Raw genomic sequence first — 25,352 nt, 5'->3', positions numbered from 1 at the left:
TACTTTGGATACTTTCTAGTAGACAATGGTTGTCTGGTGGCGACAAACGCTCACAGAATGGTGCTGACAGATCGAGAAGACTGCAGCAAATGCTAGAGCAAGAACAGGGTCAGCTCAATTAGGCAAATTGGCCGGATTTTCCGTCTTATTATAAGACCACAAATATATATTTCGGCTTCAGTCTAGCGAAAGCTGGAAATTTGAGGAAAAACTGTTCAGATTTTTCCATATCACCTTCCTTCAAAAATGTAATTGAATGTCCTTCGTTATGATTTCTTCCTTTAGAAAGAAGAAATTCTGAAATCATGCCATGAAGTTAGTATTAGACTCTTTATTCTACAAAAAATGTTAATATGAGAATACAAATAGTAGCGCGTCTAAGAATTTTAGCTGCAGGGTGTTAAAAAAAACTATGCTATGGATTTATTTGAAACTTACATGTATTGGTAGCCAACATATGGCAAATGCACACACAACCACAACGACCATCCGTGTTACACGCCGCTTGCCCTTCCTGTAAAAGAAGAAGTGATGAAAATATTTCAATAATGGAATATGCGAAGAAGGTTTCGAAATTACAAGACTTTGAATTCAGTTATTGAATGGTTATATCGAAACCATGAATCACCATCCCACAGATGACTATTTCAATTTTTGATAAATGTAAATGCTTTGTGTTATTTTGTTGGCTTTTTTGTGTCTCCAACACCTGTTGATCGCAGCTAGTTGTTGACATTTTCTCTCTGAGAACCTATGCTGCTACTGAGAGTTTTTATATAGTTGGGTCCGATTTTCAAGCCCTTGAGTACCAATAACTATAGGTAGTTGGCTAAGTACATTTAAGATCAAACTTAATTCGGATTTGTGCATTTAAACTGCGCGTGCTATTCGAATCGATACACTTTTTTTTAAGATGAGTACAACCTCTTTTTAGGATCGTATGAAAATGTAATTTCTTCTTTATTGGCGAAGACACCGTTTACGCGGTTGCAGCTGAGTTTACAACAGTGCGCCTGTTGTTCTTCCTCTTCGAGGTTTGGTGCCAATTGGAGACTCCACGGGTATTTAGGCCCTTCTCCACTTGTTCTTTCTAAAGCAGTGAAGGTTTACCTCTTCCTCTGCTTCGAATACTTTCGGAGCTAAAATGTTTTGTCCATTCGGATGTCATTTCGCACAATACATTCGATAGAATCTTATATGCGTTGTTGAGGAGGCGTATCTCACAATAGTTGACGCAAATTGATGGGTTTCCTATTCTCTGGATTGGGCAGAGCACACTTAAACTTCAACCGTTGGGCATGTTTTTGTCCGACCATATTCTACAAAAAGGTAGTTGATGCATGCTCCTTATCAGTTCTCTGTCGTCGTATTGTGGCTTTTCTTCATGGTCGGGTAATGAAACGAGTACTTCATCGTCATCGATTGTGGAATCAGGTTCACCATCTCCTGCTGTTATGTTTTCACTGTCATTCAGCAGGCTGGAGAAGTGTTTCGTCCATAATTTCTGTGTGCTCTGGGCATCGGTAACTGGATCACCTCTGGGGGTTCTGCAGGAGTATGTTCCGGTTTTGAAAGCGTCTCAGATAGTCTGTTTTCTTTCCACTACGCCACGGCACTTCTCATCCTTAACTAAATTCAATTAATTTAATTTCCATATGTCAATTAGCGTGTGTCATATGTGCCCTTATACATCGACTCAACATAGTAAATGTTTTGGGTGTGAAGCGTGTCAACCATATGCGCATATCAAAATACTAAGTTCTTGGTAAAACAGGAAACCAGAGACATCGGCCAGTTGCCATATTCGCCAGATGTGGCTTTCTCCTATGAGACACAATATATAAAATTCGGCGTCGTAAACAAACAGCCGCAAAACTCAACATTGCATTGAAGAAAAAGTTTGACTTATCAAGAAAAAATGTTTATCCGAGTTCAAGTCAAATTTGATCTTAAGTGCTAAAAACTGCCTCGTATTCTTGCTCATAACATTTGAGCATTCACCATTTACTCCGCTGCTTCTTTGTTGGTTTTCTTAAAGCTTTGGTATCTTTTCCCTGCACTAATTACCTTTGTTTTTTATTTTTTCATCATTGTTTTCTACTTTCTTGTTCAGTAATTTTTTGTGTAATTTTTTTAAACTTTTCTACACTTCTCGTAATTTTCTTATATTTCAACTACTCCTTTCTATTCAGTTTATTTGTTTTCACTATGTTCTGTTGTCTTTTTGGTTCGCTGACTTTGTAAGTAAGCTTAATTTAGCGAGTTGCACAAAGTTGGATATCTCAAAAAGATAGAATTTTGAAAACATTCAGAAGCTTTTGGAATTTAACGGTTAACAGCTGATCTATTTCATGCGTTTCAGTAAATTTGTCTTTGAGTTACTAGTAAAAATCTCTTCTTTAACTAAATGTAATAATGCTTCAGTTCATAAAATAATTTTCATCGATAAACTTGGTGCGAAAGTTGCATTCTGCACTTAAAAAACTGCGAATATGCTTATACAATTAAATATTAAAGGCTGGAAAAGCGCAAGATAGACCAAAAAATTTTTCGTTCAGCTCCAGCAGCGCCGATAAACTGTAAGACGAATGATTTTAACAATTCTATAATTAAATTTTCAGTTGCAAGCATGAGCGCGCAACATTTTCGCGGATTTCTTGCGCACAAATAGCGTTGGTTTGACGAGATTTAAGCGAAACGCGTATTAATTATCTACCGATTAATGATGTTATTTATGTTCACATGCTGTACGTATATACATATGTACGTCAGTAGTTATGTAATTTAATTTGATGCGTGGGCATGTTTCACCTGGCTGTCAGCCTATCGCGGACATACCGACGCGAACGAGTAATTGGATGAAAGATGGAATGACTGAATGAACTAAGAATCTTCTTGCGTAACGTTTGCTTATAACTTCTCTTCGATTTGTGTATGCGTGTGTTCGAATATGTGTGTGTGTAATTAAAGCATGCTACTCAAGAGCTCAGCTTTCATTGATTTACTTCTTTTTTGGCTTAAAACTTTTTTGCTTACCTTGATTCTGCCGATGGCTTACAGCCGGGAGCGCTCTTCCATAAGCGTGCCAGCATACACATGTACAAGAAGAAGATCAGCGTCAGTGGTGTAACGTATGATGAAGCGGCAAAAGAGACCTGAAAGGAGAAAATACGTATCTTCTATGAAAGACATTTGCTGCAGAAACGTTGTATTAGAAGATATTTCAATTTAATATCATTAACTAAATTTATCAGATAACTAATGCTATAACCTATATACACCAGATATTAATTAATATTAAATTATTACTTATATGCATGGTACACAAATGTTCATGGCAATTTCCCGGAAGCTCATTCATTTACTCATTACTTTATGTGTTCGTATTGTAAATTGATAGCCAGACGTTGTATCGCTTGGAAGCTTTGAAGATTATGTAAACACAGACATGTACATATATAAGTTCTAAGTTGTTGTTCTAGTTAATCGCTAGCCACTTTTATTGCCAGTCATTTGTTCGCTCACTTATCACTTAACAGCTAACTGTTGTGTAATTAACGCAGCATTCAAACACGCTGCCAAATCTGACGTAATCCAATTTAATTCAATAAAGGCAACACACAAATTGCACAGCGCTAGATTAAGCTGTCATGCTTCGTAGATCAAAGTTCTGCGATGCAATTGGCTATAGTATTTATTGTATACGGTGTAACTGGAATAAATTTGTTTTATATCTCATTATAATAATTAATAAACGAACGAATGATTTTATGTAGTAAATACTTAATCTGAGAAATGGCAGTTCATTAGTACCAAAAAGTTAATGGGCTTTAAACAAACCACATAGAAAGGACCGGCTTTGTTTTGTTAGTGTGGTAAGCAAATGAGCCACGCATAGACCAGTTTTGGTCCTTTGCGATACCAGATGGAGTACAGTTTTGCAGATCTTGAAGAGCAGTCATATTCTAGGATGCCTGCACTTGACGCGATATTAAACAGACTGTGGCCTCATACCGTGGGGAATCTAGATGCTTACAGTGTAGATTTGCCAATGCGGGAAGAGTGCACAAGATGAGCATCTCCTTTCCCTGGTGCCTTACTCTAGACACCGCTGGCAGTCTTGTCGATCTGTCAGCCCCATTTTGCTGGTGTGTGTCGCTGAAAGTTGCCTGCTGCTTGCAACATTTTCTATTGTTGCCATGCTTCTTGAAACAATTCTGTTGGTTACGCGATACGAGATTACTGTCTTGATTGCTGCTTGGCTATCTACGTAAATGTTGACTCTGGAATTGCCTGCAGGTGCAGTGGAAGCCATGTTCGCGACGCGAAGCTCTCAACTTAACATAACTGCAGTGGTCCGACAACTTAAAAGGCTATCTTATGACGAACTCTTCTCTGTAGTTCATTTTCGAGCCATCCGTATAACTGTTGCGCGCAGCTAACATATCTTTATGTTAACCATATTTTTTTATGTTTACTTCGAATCTTCTTTCTCAGTTGAAAAGTGTGATCATGTAGTCGGAGCTTGCCAAACCATCATTACCCATCCAGCTATTCGCGAAGGTCCTACATCTATGTACATCTGTTCATACAGTCGATTTTGCTAAGCATAATTTAGCGAAGAGATGGCAGGCTTAGTACCAGTTCAAGAGCGCCCGTTATGCACAGCTCAGCGAGACTCTGAACCCTTCCCATTGGCTTTCAGTAGATGGATTTCCGTAAGTCTGTCCATCATACTACTGCAACGTAAAGCAGAATTGGTCTTACCAAGGTTGTGCCGAGCATCTAAAGAATTGCTAGCCTTTCTCACTTTTTCTGTTCAAGACTACGGCAAGGCGCTTTTTACGGTAAATAAAACTAACACGGCTGGCGAAGTTACGATTCCTTTTAGAAGGTACTTAAAGGGTCACTTGAAAAGGTCGTGTAATCATACTTACTTTTGTAAGTAAGTAAATTGGAAATAAAAGGCCCGTACAAAAACAATGTGTTGGAATGTCTGCTAAGAGCTCAGCGCTTATTATTCTGACTTGTAAGCCTTCATTATCCAATCATAATCGAGTACCTATTTCTCTTGAGACATAAGCTTATTATAAATCACAAATTATGTATGTACAGAGGATGTAGACTGCTTTAAGCCCAGCTTTTTCTGGACCTACAATTCACTTCAAACTTTTCCCGAAATCGAAACACTTTTATATCAAAATAGCGAAATAAAAGCTTCGTCGCTTCGTTATTAAATGTTAGTAAAAGCTTCGTCGCTTTTATTTGACTCAAGTCGAGAAGTCGCACTGCCTCCATAGAAGCGATTTCAATACATCAATTTAACCGAATTTTTGAAAAGTATTTCCCATAACGTTTTCAACCTCAATTTATTTGCAGTGGCCATGGCAGTCAACCTGACTATACGCTTGTTATTTCTTACTGCAAAATTTATTGTTTCGCAATACCTTTGTTCGTTTGCAATTCAGCAAAAATAACGTGGAAACATACAGGTGTTTTTACATGCTGCCTCCTTCTCCTCTATTTGACAATTCGTGGCCAATATGTATACAAGTGCCGCGGCATTTGCATTTCAGTTTTACACGTCTATTGTTGTAAGCGTCAATACGCTTGCTCGTTCGCACTTTATACACGCTTTTATGGCTTTCGTGGAGTTTCGTTTTCCAATTCATTGAATTTGATATTGTCATTTTGTTTTCGAACCCGTAATGCTGACGATTGCTTGCTAGCTTTATTCAACTTATTTTTGACTTTACACGGAATTTTATGGCTGAATTTATTTGTTTGTCCTTAAAAGCCAGCACACTTTAACAGTCCGACTTACGAGGGACCCGTAAACATTTTACAGTTATTTGGAGATGATGTTTGCTATTGGCGAGGCAGAAAGAATATATGTAGTAAAATTTTATTCGTATTCTGCACTATTCTGATATTTATTTTATCATGTTTTCTTCTCCTTTTTAGCCTCTATTCTCTGACTAATATTTAAAGCTGTTTTATTTTGAAACCTTAATGATAAATAGTAAATGTTAGTAAAAAGTATACTGTACATAATTCTCCATTTCTTTCATGAAATTCATTCTCATGTAAATAATTGAAATTTTTTCCAATGAAGGCAGACTGGAATGAGGAATTTAGCGGCGTTTTGTCTATAGCTTCATCTGTTGAATAATGAGCGGATTAATTACCCCGTTAAGTATTTCTAAATTATGTATCATTGTTTTTACACCACGCTCTTTATGTATGCCTCTCTATATGAGAGCTCTTCGATTGCATTTATCGTTTAAGAACTTTATTTAGTCATTTTGTGTTTGGTTTTTAATTCACCTTATTTCTTCTCAAATGATTAATCTCTTGTAATATTCGATTAAACGTTACATGATCACTGACGTCTGGTTATTCATACACAGCCAACAATATTGAAAGTAGTCGCTCGTAAATCTGTTTCAGCTATTTGCTGTGTACTTGAAAGGTGCGACCGAGCCAGCAATTGACGCATCAGTTAAAATAGGTTAAAGGCAGAAATGGAATTTTATTATTATATTGGGTAATCAAAAAAGTTTTTTCGTATTTTGTCAGTAGATGTCGTTTCAGTCATATATCTCCAGAGAGGTGAGATTTTATGCTTGATTTAGACAAAAAAAAAAAAAAAAAAAAAAAAAAAAAAAAAAAAAAAAAAAAAAAAAAAAAAAAAAAAAAAAAAAAATTAAATTCGGGAAAGGAATAATGTCTCTAAGGGAAAAAATGACGAAAAGTGGACGACCAAAATGGTAGATATTTGTTTATTTATTTATTAGTATGAATATGAAAAAAATAAGTTTTGGTTTCATTAGAAATACGAAAATAATGTTTCGAGTTTAAATTTAGACTCAAAGCATAGTGATGCAAAAATCAAATAAAATATGGAAATATAGTATATAAATTAGTACTTGGATATCAGTTAACTATCAGAATGCTGATAGTTCCTCAGTAGATAACAGGACACGCCTTCTACTATCAAAAATCTTCCAGTGGCTTTCCAAAACCGCTTTAATATATTTTCGAAGATTTTTAGGAAGTTAAGTTTTCGTAGTTAGAACAACTAGCGCGGTATTGCATGAATCATACTTTTATGATTTAAAATTTTTGGATCCCTTTAAACATGCTCTCTCACACGCATTAAAATCGCTTGCTCTTTCTAGTTTACTCGCACAATCAAGTAATAATTTTGTGTTCTAAAAAAACTGAAATTATCGGCGGCTTCTGGTGTTAATTGAAAGTGAAAGCTCATAAGCGACACATTCGCGGAAAGAATTCAATACAAGTAAATATATATAAGGTAGATGTTTGCGAGTTTATCAATATATGAATTAATGGCAATTATATAATATGTAAATGTCAGCAATAAATAGGCAAGTTATGCCAACTTATTTCCTTTGTCAACGCTTGCTAATAACTTTCAGAGTTCATTGTATTTTGGCTGTCGTCTGTATATTCAAATAAACAGCTGTGTGGATATGAAAATATATGACTTGAAAATGAAATGACAACTGCTGCTGCTCGAGTATAAAACACAAATAAATATTTTCATTGCGACAAGTTTGAGGATAAACTTTTCGAAGTCGCAAAGCCTTAGTAAGAAGCTCCTTAATTGAATTATGATCTAAAATCCTATAGAATTAGGTGCATTTAAAAACAATAATTAATAACAAATATACCCGTTTTGTTATCTTGTGGGTAGGTTTTGAATTTATTTAGCTCTTAAATTATGATAATTTAACTATTATTAGAAACATATTCAAGATATTTTATTTTGACAGATTACAAATTTCACGCTTAAGCCTTTTTAAGTTGTTTTCAGTCTTTGCTTTCTCTTAACCGGACCAAAAATTGTCGATTCATCTTTTAATCATAAGTGATATTCCAGCCTTGGATTATACGTTAGCTCTCGCATGCTAATTTCCATGTTGCATATGCGCATGATAAGAGAGCTATTGAAGAGAATAAAGTTGGGTGGGAAACAATACTAGTACATAAATAAGCTATTTAACTGTATTTGGTCTCCAAAGAGCGAATCATGAATGCTCAGTTTGTATATGGCAAAACCTTGTTCCGATGCTCAATACTCAAACCTATCTCAATATATTGCATCTTAACGTGCTTGTGGAATATACTAAGAACTTCACTCACATCACATCACATCATCATAAAGTAATAAAATATACGCGACAACTCCCTAAGCAAATAAATAACACAAACTTGGCAACGATAAAAAGGAAAACAGATTGCAAGTTCAAGGTCATCACAACAAAATAAAAAATAATACAAAGTTGTTGTCACATAAATGCAGTGGGAGCCAAGCCAGTAGAAACATAAAACTCTTTCGACGGGCAATTCCTTTGCTTACGACAACTTAAGTCAAATGATTTCAAAAGTGTTTTAAATGTCAGAAATAGTAGTCGTAATATTAGTAGTAATCCGAAAATGCTCATGAGTTCCAGCTTATTAGTGACATGGAGCTACGTAGTGTCAAAAATTGTGGTATTACAAAAATAAATAGCATATTAAGCGTGCCACCCTTTTGAAAGCGAGCGGAAGATGTGATGCTTCGATGAGTTCTCAATCAGGTAATAGACCAAATATTCGCAGTAGTGATGTATTTATGTGTGTATTTAGGAGAGTTTAAGACAGCGCAGCGTCACGTTACAGTAAGGCGATTAGAACTACATACTTACATGTGATGATATATAGTATACGAGTATGTATGTACTATACACATGGAGCTGTGTTGAAAATGGAAATCTCGAAATATGATAGTTATGAAAGACGCACGTTCGAAATGCTTGAATTCTCATGAAGATTTGTTGAACTGTCCTTCAGGCTTACAGACGCGTGTATTTCTAGATTTTTGTGTTGTCTGTGTATCGATGATGCAATGAAGTTCCCCGTAGGAAACAACAAGTTAGTCGGTGAGAAAATATAAGTAACTACAATTTTTTTGACTAAAATAAACTTGTTAAAAGAAAACCGATCTTTTTCAGTTTATTTTTGGAAAGCTGATGCAGATGAAAAGCTTACTTTAGTTTGTGGAACCCGTCCTTATGTTATTAAAAATAATGCAAGCTTGAACAAAACTGATAACTTCATACTAAAATTTGACGTTTGACATCTCGAATAGGTATAAAGATGTTGGCTGAGTGTAAGCAAAAAAATACAGTGGTTTTACTAGCTGGCTGCTTACACTAGTTATATTCTATAGATTTCGCTTTGGGGTAATGACACCTATATGTTCCGGTATGTCAGGCAATTTGCCATTTCTATTATTGATACCCATCAAACGTTCGTCTTGCGGCTATAGTTAAAATGTCTGTCTTATTATCCTCGCTGTTCTTCATTTCATTACACCGGATGCTTGTTTGGCTCGCAAAYATGAAAGCGAATCCGCAAGTATRCTTYCGGCAWRGTTACAAATAWATTGTCAAAGAARAATATGAACATTTGAAAAGTATTATAAACGTATTTGCAGCGCGTTTGTTGATAGTCCTGTAGGTATTTGCTGATTTAAAATTAGCTGGCACTTACTTTTGATTTATAGGTTAAGTTGTGGTCAATTACATTTGTTAGTTCGACTAACACTTATTACTAACTAGTCCCTAAGTAGGTTTTTTTCTAAAGTTCGAAAATTAGTATTAAATAATAGTATAAGAAAGGACAAAAAAAAAAACTATTTTAAAAACGCTCCAATATTAACATTTTCTAAAAGAATAAGCTTTGACCGAATGACATACATAAGCACCTATCAGTTCCACTACACATAGACATAACTAGCGATAACCCTCATTCATTTTATAGGCCGCTGNAATATGAACATTTGAAAAGTATTATAAACGTATTTGCAGCGCGTTTGTTGATAGTCCTGTAGGTATTTGCTGATTTAAAATTAGCTGGCACTTACTTTTGATTTATAGGTTAAGTTGTGGTCAATTACATTTGTTAGTTCGACTAACACTTATTACTAACTAGTCCCTAAGTAGGTTTTTTTCTAAAGTTCGAAAATTAGTATTAAATAATAGTATAAGAAAGGACAAAATAAAATTATTTTAGTAACGCTTTGATATTATTTTCTAAAAGAATAAGCTTTGACCGAATGATATACATAAGCACCTATCACTTTCACTACACATAGACATAACTAGCGATAACCCTCATTCATTTTATAGGCCGCTGCATTATCTCCTACTGACCTTTACCATCCTAGTGATTCGATTTAATTAATTTCCCTTATGTCTGCAAGTATTCAAAAAGTGTTTTGTCTCACATACAACTGCATAATTGGGTTACTTCGACCATGAATAAGCTCTACGTTAAGAGTTGTAAGTGCTTTCTCCAATCGTCACAATTCAATGAAAATATATATATTATATACATACATATATTGGATGTAGATTATTTACTGATCTGCTGAGAAGAGCAAAATCACCACGACAATTGTGCGAATAATCTGCAAAAAATGCCACGATGCTTACAATATGCTCCATTGACACAAATCCCTTTATACATAAGTACTTGTATATGCTTATAAATACATATATACAAGTGGCTGCCGCAGCTGTGCAAGTGCCTTTAAGTAGTAGTAAGTAGCAAGTACTCTTAGCAATTCAGTCAATATACTTATTCGTAATACCTCTTACGTTGTTATTTATGGTCGAGTACTTCCAGAGCTGGAGTGTTTTCTTCCATTCGAATGGCATGACCTAGTCAGCGTTGTTTTTTAATTCGCTGAACTATGTCAATGTTGTCGTATATCTCGTACAACTCACCATTCCATCGATTGCGATATTCGCCATTGCCAATACGCGAAGGACCATGAATCTTCTGTAGAACCTTTCTCTTGAAAACTCGTAACGTCGACTCACTGATGTTGCCATCGTCCATTCCTCTGCAAGATATACCAGGACGGTGCTGATGAGAGACCTGTCGAGTTTGGTCTTTGTTCGTCGAAAGCGGACTTTACTTCTCATTTGCCTACTTAGTTCAAAGTAGCACCTGTTGGAGTGGTATTCTGCGTTCGATTGTTGGTTTCAAGATAGGCGAAATTATCGACGACTACGAAGTTATGACTATCAACAATGACGTGGAAGCCAAGTCACGTTTGCGACGACTATTTGTTTGATGACAAAAAATATTTCGCCTTATCCTCGTTCACAACCACATCCATATGCTTTCTTATCTAGTCTGGAGAAAGCAATCGACGAAGAGGTGGTCTGGAGGTATTCTTCCCATTTGATATCCTCCACTTCTTCCTCTTTTCGGCATCTGCCGCACTTCCACCCTCTTTAGCTCCATTGTGTTGGGTTGATCTGTATTTTAATCACCTATGTATGTACAAGTAGGTCGCAGTTGACAAACGTAAGGGAGGCAGAGACGTGAAAACTATTTTCCTGAACTACGCAGAACACAACCACTGGTGCTACATTGATATAATTATCTACAGACTGAAATGAATATGGACTCTGAGGCCGATACGATACGGGTAATTTCGATGTAGGATAGAAGTATAGTATTAATTAGATATCGTGTTTTTTTTTTTGGAGAATAAAGACGTTTTTTTTTTGTTGAAAGTTTCTTGATTGTGCCATTCCATAAAGAAATAAAGCTTACATCTCTTATTTCTAACTTGAGTAAAAAAAAAAAATCGGCACTAACGCAAGAACAATATGTCGAATTCTCTTAACATTCAGTGAAAAGCTGTTATAAAAAGTGTGTCACTTGCCTGAAAAGCAACGAGATTCCAGATTCCCTCATGCGATGAAAAGACACACGCTGTGTAATTACGTCCTTTGAAATAGTATAGCTGAACGGAGTGCGATAACGCCACGGGTATGGCCGATGTCACAATGGCCACCCAAGCACAAACGATGGCACTGCAAAAAGAAAATTGTGTTAATGACATTTTCTGTCTCGTAATGCCGAGCTCAATTAGCGATATGTAGGCCAATTTAAGTATTGTGTATACTCACAGCATTGCATTGCGTTCGGTGCGTAGGGACATACTCGTGACCGGATGTACAACAGCCAAAAAACGATCGAGAGACATCAGCACCAGCGTGTAGACACTGCCATGACAGGTGACTACAATCATGTATTGCACAAATTTGCACCACAAGTTGCCGAATGGCCATTCGGGCAACACGTAGTCGGTTGCGGTGAAGGGCACACAAAAAATCACGAAGAGTATATCCGAAATGGCTAGATTGATAATAAGCAGGTTGGTGGTGGAGCGCATCTGCTGGTTGGCGACGACCACTGTAAAAAAAGATGCGATGAATGTAAAATTGATTCAATAACTGTTCAGTCTATTAGTTCTATTTGTTGTTTAGGTTAGAAATGCATTATTTTTAATTCCACCTTATACAATAATATACATATATGCTCTATTTCGATTTGTTTTAAAGTAGAAGAACGTGTAAATCAAGAGATTAGAGAGAGAGTTGCAATCTGGCAACTCACAACTTTATCGTAAAGTCTAACAGTTTTCATGAGAAGTATAGTATACTCAGAGCGTAACGACCGCTTTTTGAAATATGCATCTTCGCCAAAAAATGGAATTAAATCTCGAATGTATTTTCGAGCGATTATTTTTTACAACTTTCGATGTGATTAATTCATCAGGTGTGCATTACTTAACTTAATTCAGTTTTCGAAGATGAAGCTTCATCGATGGTATGGCGAATTTCAGGAAGAACATTTCGATTATTGTTCCTGTAACTACTGATATGCTGCTCAAATATTTCAACGTCGTCACGTGATCTATCCTAGGATTTAGACAGCAAATTATGAACAAAGCATTGCTAAATTTTGCTCATAATCGTATATTCACTAGCTCAGCATATACAAATATTCGTAGATGTTAAAATTTTTAAGTCGAAGTGTCATTTACCACTATTACTACTCGACTTGATGAAATGAGCTACTTTTCCTCTTATCAAATGCTAATTTTTTTCCAGAGAGCCCATAAAACATGCTGCGTTGAGTGACACATCCTCAGCGCGATTGTAAACAAAGTCAGAAGAGTTTTTAAGAGTGGTTAGAGGGAATAAAACGGGTGCTTTACTTTTGCGTTGATAGCTTTTTTGTTTGGGTTCATTTTTGTCCAAGAACACATCCACATAATCATACTCATTTCAACTAAGTTTTGACACGAATTTAAACTTTTTGCTTTGTTGTAATCTGTTATGCGAATAAAGGATGATGCCAACATACAACGATATACGAATATATGTATATTGGCGCACAGTTTCATCAAGAGAACATGAGTGAAAAACATGCTAAGCCTTGTCAAAGTTGTGGTTTACAAATCCCACAGATCTTTTCTTGCATGTAAACAAATTAATCCATATTTAGCTATATATTGCATATATTAATTTTATATATATGTATGTGAATTCAATATTCCGGCAACTTAGTAGAACTAGATTGTATGAAAACAAAGTTGTAAGCCATTTAAGATAAAGCAACTACTCGCACATTCCTGCGTCCTTCAACATTTATATTAGCACAAATGTGTACTATGTATCACTAACTGTCTTAAGGTGTCTGTTTGATTGTAACATCATCAGAAATAGCAAGAACACAAGTGGCTGTGTTGTATTGTGTGTTGTGAAAGCAATGCAAAAACAAGTGGCGCCTTAAAATGTTGCATCATTGTAACAAAATAAATGTTTCGGTTGAAAATGTAAAAGCATACACTCTGTGTCATAAAAATTAAACCGAAACTGTTTTTAATGTATAGGCGATCCTGTTCGAGGTTCTCTAATTATTGAATGAAAAAACACAAAAACTTCAATTTTAATGAAAAATGTTCATTAACATTCGAAAGAACATTCTTTGCCATTTATTCTTTGATGATTATCTCTTTCAAATGTTGGTCGTGGTTAGGTCTGAGGTGGTCCATACATCCAGTCTAATTTTTGATGACTTTCTCGAGTATTTCGACTGGCAACTAGCAAGTGCCACGCGTGTTGTTTTGTTTCAAGGCTGGAATTAAAGCGGAATGGTCCGCATAGACTTTAGACTTTGCATATCCCCACAGGAAAAGTCTAATGGTGTGATAAGACATGATTTTGGTGACAAATCGTCAGACATTAAATAGTCAGTTATCATCACTGTTGAGGTTTACGTTCTCACCGGCATCATTTTTGAAGAAATATAGAACGATGATTCCACTGGCCCACTAACCACACAAAACCGTTACTTTTTTGGGTGAAATGGGAGCTTTTGAATCTCTTTATATGCCCATTGACCTAGTAATGGGCCTAATCGCTGAACAATTTGTATGAAATGAATTTGTTCGAATCATCTTGTAACTATTCAAGAGCCCATAGAGCGAAGCGATGTCGCTTGGGAAGGTCAAGGTCTTCAGTCTTTGTACAAGCTATATTTAGTACGCTTTCAATTTAAAATCTGTACATACAATGCGTACAGTTGTTCCAAAGGTTAGTCCGTGTTGCTGCGAACGGCGCCAAATCGACTCTCCACTGTTGTTGCAGTTGTTGTTGTAGCGGTAGAATTCTGCCGAGTTGACAGTCCTTGGCCGGATAAAAATCCGGGTCTGTTCTGGTTACATAGACCCGACTGTCGTGGGAACGGGACTCTCCACGGTCTTCGTGATCTGTCAAGAAATGTTTGAAAAAACTACCTCTACTTGAAACACTCGTTATGAAATCTCACTCATCTCGCTCGGTTTCCAAAGTTCTCATTTGACACTTCTCTTCCCGGCTATTTGAGCTTCTCAATGGCTTTATGTATTTTTGCTCACCCTTATATGCTCTCTCTTACCCTACTCTGCTGTCATTGAATCGCGTTACATTTATCCTCAATCTTTAGTGGCTTTCCTCGTAGCTCTATGAGTCTAGCGAGATCTTCCGGATATTGACTAAGTTTCCGTAGCTTTCATCGGCTTTCTAAACTTATTCGGGGCAATGAACTTTTCCTAATTGTTTGTTTGTTTTTTTTTTTTGATAGGCTTTTCGCTAAAAAATATTTATACTCAGGCTTCTCCCTGGTGTGGAAAAAGTTCAATAAACTAGTAAAAATTTAAAGGGCTGTAGGATAAAGAGGCATACTATATTAATAGCTCACACTGTAAATCTATGTGCAAGTAAGTATTTAAGCTGCGTGTGTTTGTGGCTACATTCACATCTTTCCGGAAATACACTCATCCGCCTTGGGATTGTTGTGTGAATTGCAAGTACTGGTTTGTGACCATAAATCCATCTTTGGTTCATTGTCACAATGGCATAAGGATAAGATAAGCTGGCTTAAATAAGATCTAAAATTGAATGTGAGTTTAACATGCTTGAATATCTATTCTCTTTGTAGTAAACATAGTTTTGCGGTGAATGAAGAGTTCCTTTCTAAAGGTAATTTTCCCTTGAAGTCATCTGAACCAAATTTTCGGTTTGAAAAAAAAAAGCTAGAAAATTTTCCGACTTATCAAGCTGCAATTTTACACCTAAAACTTATAGACTTGTGTGAGAGTAAAAATGCAATTATAACAAAGGATTCCCTTGAATGACAAACAACAACAACTGTGATAAGTACAAGGCTAATCGATATACCATGGTGGGCTACATGAAATTGCAAGACACAATGGCTATCAGATGAAGTGGTTTGCAAAAGAAAGGAAATTACAAAGTGAAAAAAAAAAAACTATTGCTGTATGGCCTTGACTTCCCACTTGCCACCGAAATAACGTATGTGCTTAACAAAGCGCGGTTGGTTTGCAGCCTGACACCTGACTAGCCCGTTCACGTACTCACTCTTGTACATAGGCGCTCATAAGTACACGTATGTATGTTCATATGTATACCCCACATGCTGATGGTCGTTCAAGTCATAGTATACATCCTCTTTTAACTGAGTACTTGTAGGTTCTACACTTGAAGAGCCCTTAACGTCGGCACGCTTGTACACACCTGAACACTTTTGCTACACTTTTATACCAGCTTTTTACGTAAGCACTCATTTATTACACATATTTTACTGCAACAATCATTATATTCACTTTTGTTGCTGAGTAATGCTGATTGCGAACGGAAGAAATTAAAAAACCGAGGGATAATAATTTGGCTGCATTTTACTATAATTTTTTAAGATATTTCTTTAAAATGCAAAAACATGATTTTTTGGAATCTAATGGTAAAAGTTGGAATGAATATTGGATCCTAACGTTTCGTTTTCTTATATATATTATATGTATGTATCATATCTGGAACTAGGCTTAGGTTAGGTTAACCTGGTAGGCCAATGAGTCACGCATAGGCCAGTTTTGGCCCTTTGCGAAACCAGATGGAGTTCTAAAATTAGGTCCATAAGGAGTAGTCATATTTTAGGATGCCTGCGTTTGACGCTAAATTTAACAGACTATGTGACCTCTTTACCGATACCTCCTCTAGCGTATCATACCGTGTGGATCCCAGATACTTACGTCTTGCCAATGCGGGACAAGTGCGCAAGAGGTGCTTGCTTTCCTGCCTTGTTCTTTACATTTTCTGCAGTCTTATCGAGCTGCTAGCCCCATTCTGCGGATCTGTGTTGCCACCAGTGACCAGTTAGTATTTCGATTATGTTCCTACAATCTCTTCTATCGCGTGCCAAAAGGAATTTTGCATGCTTCTCACCCATTTTGCACCATTCCACCATATTTCTGTCCAGACAATCCAATAAAATAGTGAATCTAGGGAAAGTCGCTGGGTCGAAGTTAATGCAATTTTTCTTACGAAATTATGATGTTTTATTGATTTGTATCACGGTGAACAATTATGACCACTCACTTAGCACAGTTCTTTCGCTTGAGAATCGACGATTCACAGTCAGAGATCTTAGTGTCGCCGGATCGGAATACCGGAAGGATCAGTGTTAACTATTGTGCGTTAACGTCTGTGAAACCAGAATGTCATGAGACGTATTATTACTGGCGATGAGTTTTAATCTATGCCTACGACCCGGAACAGATGATCAATCGGCCGAAGCCAAAAAATCCCGCCAAAGCAGGACATAAATAAAGATCATGTGCATCTTCGCGTGCTGCATTGTTTCTTCGTAAGTTTTTCGCCAAATTTTTAACTAAGATTGTGCCGCACGCCGCGCATTCGGCTGATTTAACTCCATATGACTTCCCACTATTTATCAAACGACCATTCCAGGAAAAACATTTTGAATCAAATGAAGACATTAAACGGGAATCATTAGGTACCTTGACGGTTATTTCGGAAATTTACTTTACAGTCAGAGCGGGACAATATTTTTCACTGATTTTTGATTTGCGCTGGCAACCACAAATCCATGCAGTTGTTATCTCACACACCCACGCACTACCCTTATTTGTTAACTATACAAACATATGGGTACATAAATATAAGTGTTTGCGAGGTCAGTTATCCAAATGAGCACAAGTCAATAGACTCAGTCAGGCAACACACGTACGCAGATATTGTACGCGACACATATTTGATTTTCATTATTGTACTCACCTAAAATGACGAGCGCATTTCCCAAAAGGCCCGCCAGGCCGATGATGCCAAAAAATACGGGCACAATGGTTGACACAACGTGCTCCAATGGGTCCATTTCGAATTCGAACAGACCATCCCGTGGCAAAGAGTAATTTCCATCATATCCCACCGCTGCGCCTTCTTGTCCAGGGAATCCGGTAAAACTTGCGCTAGTGCCTCCCATGCCCACACCATTGTCCATGGTCGCGTTAATACAGTCATAGGTGTTGTTGCTGCTCCAATTGGGCGGGCAGACTCCCGGCAGCACTGCCATTGTCGGGCGTACAACGAACGATGTCGTCAGCGCGACCATAACGGGCGCCGTCGGACTCAGTGTGGGCGCGACACTCTGATTGTGCAGCATATTTGGTTTATTCGTGTATTCCTCGTGTTTGATGGTGCTTTGTTTGCATTTGGCTACAAAGTAATGCGAAAAAACGCCTACGGGTATGTAGTGATAGTGGGAGCGTTAGGCCGCTGGTGCTCAATGCTTAGTTGGTTGTGTGCTTCTCGTCGGGTCTGCGTCGTGACCAGAATTGATAATTACGACAAATTTGGGTAGTATATGTGAAGAGCAGATTTCGCTTGGGTTTCTTTTATCCAATTTGATATTTCTGTGAAGAAAAGTCGTAGGAGAAAGCAGTAAATAAAATTAATCTTCTGTTAAGAGGCATAAAATCGTGCTGTCAATATATGTATTATAAATATTTTTTTTTTTAACGAATATAGGCAATAAATATATTTTGACTTTCACTGGGACAGTAAATATTGAAATGGCTCATAAAAATAAATTTCGCTGTAGAGTAATGGCACCCGTTCATTCAAAATCAGTATTATGAAATGTAGGGAGGCGGTGGCAATTAAAGATTATTCATTCGAAATAATTAATTTGTGTACTTATATTGTCGTTGTGCTGTTTTATATAATATATTCATATGCTGATAACCATAGTAAACGTTTAAAAGCATAGTGTCATTGGAAAGAATCTACCGAAGGCACTAGTCTCTAGAGCCATACGTGAGAAGTACATTCGCAGGAGTGGTGCTCTATTATACAGACGGCTCGAAAACGGCAGATGGAATTGGAGTTCGGATAAGAGGGCCACGCGTCAAACTGCCAATGCCCATGGGCAGGTTTCTAAGCATTTTCAAAGCTATGGTCTTCGCTGTTTGCAGATGTGCAGATATTCTACAGCCAATTTTATGAGTAAGTTTTATCATTATCAGTAATAGTCACTTAATATAATACTTTCGGCAATATGTCACTTGAAATCAAAACAACAATGATAATGCTTAACAGGGTTGGGCATAGATGCTTCAGAATCAGTTTTTCCGCCGGAACAAATTAATTCAGCTAGCTAAATTTTAGGTCACTGGAGATTAAAGCACGTATTAGGTTACTGTATCACAGATCTGTGTCATTTCTGTGACCGCGGACAGAAACGCACGAGCACGAATAAGAGAGTGAGCGAACACATCATAACCATGAACTCAGTACTTTACTGAGCCTAATCTATTCAAGTGTGTTGAATGAACTGTTATGATAACAGACTTGAGTAGAGGAGGTCAATCTATCTATCTGGGGAGACTCCTTCTTTGTTCAAAAAGCTGCTGAAAGTGTTATTCACATAAGACTAAAGTTTAAACTAGGCTATTTCATTAATATTTGGTAAGTAATTGCCTCTTTTACGCTTTTGAAATCATGATTAATGCGTTTAGTACTATAAAGGGTGATCAATTTCGAGTTTCCCTACTTAAAAAAAAAACGCATAAACTTCAAATTTAAAGGGAAATGTTTATTATCATTCGAAAGAACATTCTTTGACATTTATTTTTTGAAAATTATATCTTTCAAATGTTGGCCGTGGCTATGTCTTGGATGATCCATCCTTTGAATACAATTTTCGATGACTCGTTCGTGCATTTCGATTGGTAACTAGCTAATGAAATCTCCACAGGAAAAAGTCTAACGGTGTGATACACACTACCTTGGTTGCCCAACGACCGGCCTGAAACGTGAAATTATCTGCTCACCGAAGTGTTCTCTCAGTATATCCAAAAATTGTTGCAATGTGTGGTAAGTGAAGCCGTCTTGTTAAAACCAAGATCACTAGCTTCAACTTCGATTATGTTCTCACCGGCTTCATTTTTGAAGAAATATGGACCGATGATTCCATTGGCCAACAAACCACACCAAACCATTATTTTTCTGGATGAAATATCAACTCTTGAATTTCGCCATGTTGTTTTTCATCCCAAACACGGTAATTTTGCTTATTTATATACCCAGAGAGCCAGAAAAAGGTCTCATTTCTGAAGAAAATTTTGCTCAAAAACGACGCATCTTTCGCTTGGAAAAGTTGAAAGGCTTCAGTTCTTGCTCAAGCTATATTTTGTACACTTTCAATTGAAGATCTCGAAGTAAAATGCGCTAAGTCGTGACATACGTCAGTCCGAGTTGTTGCGAACGGCGCCGAACCGACACCCTATGGTCTTCGTGTATACTGTCAGCTACGGTTGCTATATTTTTTTCACTGCTTGCTGGAGTGGTATATTCGGTCAAATATAGATACCGGTGAGTTTCACAATTTTTCGTGACTGGGTAGCAGTAAAACGGGAGTAGAGAAAGGAGTGGGAGTGAAAATCTGTTTCCTGAAATAATTAAATTTTGCCAGTGTGTTTCTACACATAATTTTTCTGCAAAAAATTCCTCCGCAAATTGAACGAGCTGCGGATTTTATTGTGATTTTTAGTGGCTGCTGTTGACGCACATTTGTGTGAAATGATTGACATTTTACGAGTCTTTCACATAAGCGCATGCAAATTTAATTGTTTTCTGCCTCATTGTCTTCAGCAATTTAGCTCAGTTGTCATTTCGATGTAATAATTTAAACAATTCCAATTAGTCAGCTGCTTTTCGGTGTTCACGTTTGCTTCGATGATAGCTGAGCTTTTTGCTTACTCATTTCCTCTCGATATACACAATGCGTAGCCTTGTAACGCATACTTGTGATCGCTTTGTATGAAGGGTGTTAGCATGTAGACTTATTTGTTCTTTGCATATGCGCAGAATTGTTGGTAATCGGCATATTGCATTCAAATTACTTTTTAATGAAAGCTCTAATATTTAATTACATTTTCAACCAAAAATTTTTGAGGCAGATGTAGTGCAACCAAATAGACAGTAAAAATGACAGTTACGTAATGTAAGAAATACTTCTTCTTCTTCTTAACACTTCTTAACGTAGAAACCGCTTACTCGATTATGGCCGAGTTAACAACAACGCGCCAGTCGTGCCTTCTTTTCGCTACGTGGCGCCAATTGGATATTCCAAGCGTAGCCATGTGCTTCTCCACCTGGTCCTTCCAACGGAGTAGAGGTCTTCCTCTTCCTCTGCTTCCCCCGGCGGGTACTGCGTCGAATACTTTCAGAGCTGGCGTGTTTTCGCCCATTCGGATAACATGACCTAGCCAGCGTAGCCGCTGTCTGAGTGGGCGCAAATCAGCGATATGTTGAAGAACCTCGCTATGATGCGGATTGTGGCTAGACGTTCATTCACCGGAGTGAATGATAGTACTCGGCGACGGAGTCTCTCTCCCACAACGAATACCACACCAAACTTCAATTGGTAGTCTTTATTTCATTTGTCATGGTCGTCATCAAAAGGGGAGTTACTCCTTCGGGGCTTGTTGTTCCTTTTCATTGGTATGATTTTTTACGTGGCGGGTCCCACGCCCAGCGCACATCCCTGCGGAGGGAATGCTTCGCCTTCTCACTTTAGCTTGCCTTCAAACGGATATTCTTAGGCTACCCAGAGGATACTTGATCAAAGACCGGAAGTCGTGAGCTGCTTGAGCCATTTGCCAAATAATCGCTTCTGGTCACTCTCAAGTGAATGGCGATCAGAGAACTTTTCGCACTTGCGTTTGAATGACTCCATCCTCCAGCAATACTAAACATTGTAATAAAAAAAATTATTACAAACATTCCGCAAATAAAACAAATTTTTTAACGACTGCCTTGCATCACACAAAAGAAGATATACAAGAATAGGTAATATCTGAATTAAAAAAATATGACAAAGTAAATAATGTTGTACTTTTGGCATTCCGTTATGCATTTATTACGTAAGTTCTTTGTTGCCTTTGTTCTTTAGACAAATAGAAGTAGACGAGAATCGCCCAAAGCGTTGTGTAGCAAAATATTAAAAAGAACTCACTGTGAAATTTTGCATGTGAAACATTTTTTATTTACACAACTTTGAATTTCATTGCTGCCCACCTTCCATTAGTGTACATTTCTTCATAGGTTGTTTGAATACGCCTAATATCAAAAATTCTAGGTACGGTGGAGACATTTTTGTAGACTTATTTTTTCTTATATGCTTGTTACTGTTTGATTTTTTGTGTTTCATATAGGTAAAAGACCATATACGAGTATTCTTCCAAGTCTGTAGATACTTCGTCATGTCACCTGCAAAGCTTTCGAAATTTCGAAAGTAACCATTATGCCAATGTAAGGCTAAAATGGTATAAGTATTTGCTATAGATTTGGTGAACTGTGAATATGAAAATACAAAAAAAGGTTTTCGATGACAGTGAAAGAAAAGTAGTTGTTGTAGCTGCCATTTTAATGGCATTAATGTAAGTTCCTACGTGAATATTGCAGATTGTATTGTGACTTGTGTACGGTTGTGGAAATACCGTTTAAGCGTCAAGTGAGCAATGATAACATACTACTATTTTGGACACCTGGTCTCTTCTTGTAAAATTATTACACTTTATTTAATTACAAATAGCCTCATTAAACCCTTTTCTTCTTCATCACAGTGGCGAGTTGCATCTATGAATAAATTAGTTATATTCGCTGATAGCCGCTTGGACATATGTAATTTAGATCCATATTGATATACTATAGTTACAAAACAGTACCAGCAAATTGTGTGCTGACCACCAAAAACTCTTAACTTTTGCAACGATGTGCAAAATTAGTAGGAAACATATTCAAGTGACTTTTGGTGCTGTTGAAATTATATTAGAGAACAAAATTGAACAGTAACATATTCTGAATAATAACAATTTAGATTGAAAGGGAAAAGATACGGCGACTAACAGAAGGTTTCAAGTCAGGAGAGTACTCCTGTAGGACTCAAAGTGATCATCTAGTGACTGATATTCAGAGGATACTGAATTTATGGAGTGGACACTCTCCAGCCTGCTGAACGGCAGTGAAAGTGTAATATCAGGAGATGGCGAATCCGATTCTGCACTCGTTGATGATGATACAGATGATCCATTACCCGACTATGATGAGGTTCGAATAGAATTTACACGCCAGAGGAATAACAATACGGCAGTGGCTTACCGGCCGAAAAGAACTGATAAGACACATACATAAGCTTCTTTGCAAGATATGAGCGGATAAAGCATGCCCGATGATTGGAACCTATGTGTTCTCTGCTTAATTCGCAAAAATCTTAATACCGCATATGAGGTTTTATCAAGCGTAGTGTTGGAATTACTAAAGTGCACTGTCAACAAACTGTTTGGACTTTATCGGTGGGGCTTCAGACCTGGAAAATCTAATATCGCCTAGATTTTCACCATGCGCCAAAGCTTGGAAAATATCCTTGAAAGGAAGATCAACACACACCATCTCTTCGTCGATTGTAAAGCCGCCTCCAACAGCACGAAAGGAACTGCTTCTATGCTGCTAAGTCTGAACTTGGTATGCCCGCAAAGTTAATACGACTCTGTCCGAGCCGTTCGGTACCAAGTGAGGTTTCAGACAAGGACACTGCTTATCGCGTTATTTCTTTTATTTATTGCTGGAGAAAATATTACGAGCTGTAGAGCTAATTAAAGAAGATATAATCTTCTATTAGAGTGTATAGCTACTGGCGTATCGTTGATATCAAGCGTATGGTTGTGAGCAAGACGAAATATCTCCTGTCATCAAACAAATAGTCACTGTTGACAGTTATAACTTTGAATTATGATTTCGTCTATCTTGGAACCAGCATTAACACCAACAACAATATCAGCTTTAAAACGCAGAATAAATCTCGTACATCATCTCCGTCTTGCACCATGCTGAGCCATGGGCTGATGAGTCGGCCTTAAGAGTCTTCGAGAGCAAATGGAGTCCTGTAATCGATACTTTACGAGATATACAACAGCATTGACATAGTTCAGCGTATTAAGAGACATCAGGTCATTTTGTTCAGATGTAACAGAACACACCAGCATTGAAGATTTTCGATTCAGTATCCGCCAGTGAAAGCAGAGAAAGAGGGCCTCCATCTCATTAGAAAGATCAGGAGGAGAAGGACCTGGCTACACTTAGTAAAACTTACTTAAAAGTAGCAGTAATACGCAGCCATAGGCATATGTTCATATGAGTGTGATTGGTGCTTTGTTTTGTTTAATTAAGCGCTTGTGTGCGTGTGCTTTCTAGTGCTAGTGCTTTTGTCGCGAATTCTGTTGTAGCGGAAATATCAATTAGTGGTCAGCCAACTGCTCATAACACACAGGTAAAGTGGTAAATTATTTGGTTAGCTCATGGTGATGCTGAAAGAGTTTGTCGGCACCAGAATACTCTGGTTAAGAAATGCGGTTACTCAATGAAGGTGGTAGTACGTGCAAGTGGCAACACGAATATTTAGTATCTACTTGTAGTACATATGTACGAAATCGACCACTTTTTTAACCCGAATCTTTAGATTTTGCTGAAACTTGTCCATCCTTTTATACCCTTTGAAAAACACGTTTGAGAATTTTTTTATAATTTTTTGTCCGACTTCAAAAAAGTTATGAATTTTGCTATTTTTTGCTAAAAAATGGCTTTTTTATTTTTAAATTGCCATAATTTTTGTAGAAATTGACTTTTGGGGACCTCTTTTTTTTTGATTTTTGTGTTTGAATGAACTTTTCTAAAAAATACACGAAAAAAATTTAACACGATCAATTATATAAAATACGTATTTACGTCTTAAGCATTTCGCAAATAAACGTATCCTCTTGCAGTTGTATGCAAACATGAATGTTTGTGTGTTATGTAACAGAGAAACTCATGTATTTTGACCGCTTCACTGAATCGGTTAAAATTGTGTGCGAACGGAAATTGCTTTACTTATGTAAGTTTATCTCGTAGTTTGCCACAATTTGTGGGGTATTCGTATAGATGTGCGAACTTTAATAAATAAGTGAGAATATTAATTTAACTTCTCCCCTTTTTCTTGTCAAACTGCCACGTAAATATGGAAGTGACGTCAACAAACAGCGCCCCAGACCAACAATTGTCACGCAGCTTTTACTTTTTGAGATGGCTTTACTGGTAAAAAGGATTTAGCGATACCAAGAATAACAAAAAAACGATGATCTACAAAAGCAAGAAAGCAGATTGAAAAGTGTCGACGAAAGAGAATGAAACGGCAAAACTGCAGCACAGCTTGAATTTTTTGCTGAAATGCCAACAAATTGGTTTGCTTCAAGTTTTTATAATCGACAAGTACAATGTTGGTTTGCTCCGACACAATACAACAGTGCGTATACGCAACTGCAAGAAGTGCAAGTGTGCAATGTCTTTCATGTCAGCGACATGACAGTGTATAACGGTTGAATAGACCTAACGAAATAAGTGACATAAGTAGGATAATAGAATGGAATAGCGTTTGAATTTCTAAACTTAAAATTCAACAAGTAAGGAAGGGCTAAGTTCGGTGTCACCGAACATTTTATACTCTCGCATGATAAAGTGATAATCGAGATTTCAGGCGTGGTTGTGAACCGATTTCACCCATATTTGGTACATGTCATC

General features: G+C 37.2%; 1 protein-coding gene across 1 annotated transcript; it reads right to left on the bottom strand.

Moving 5' to 3' along the window:
- Nucleotides 1–438: 438 nt before the first annotated feature.
- On the bottom strand, nucleotides 439–17,898 carry LOC108972338 (allatostatin-A receptor-like; the record flags this gene model as incomplete). The annotated part of the gene is made up of 5 exons (XM_018938876.1): nucleotides 17,514–17,898; nucleotides 12,000–12,285; nucleotides 11,753–11,903; nucleotides 3,037–3,155; nucleotides 439–514 (listed from the first exon to the last, which is right to left on the bottom strand). Coding segments are annotated over exons 1-5 (1,017 nt in total), but the record flags the coding sequence as incomplete, so codon positions are not given.
- Between the last annotated feature and the right edge of the window lie 7,454 nt (nucleotides 17,899–25,352).

This window comes from Bactrocera latifrons, unplaced genomic scaffold (assembly GCF_001853355.1).
Source record: "Bactrocera latifrons isolate USDA-ARS-PBARC rearing strain unplaced genomic scaffold, ASM185335v1 scaffold_396, whole genome shotgun sequence".
Taxonomy (NCBI): domain Eukaryota; kingdom Metazoa; phylum Arthropoda; class Insecta; order Diptera; family Tephritidae; genus Bactrocera; species Bactrocera latifrons.
Note: the sequence above shows the minus strand (reverse complement) of the source record. Positions and strands in the feature narration are given on the sequence as shown.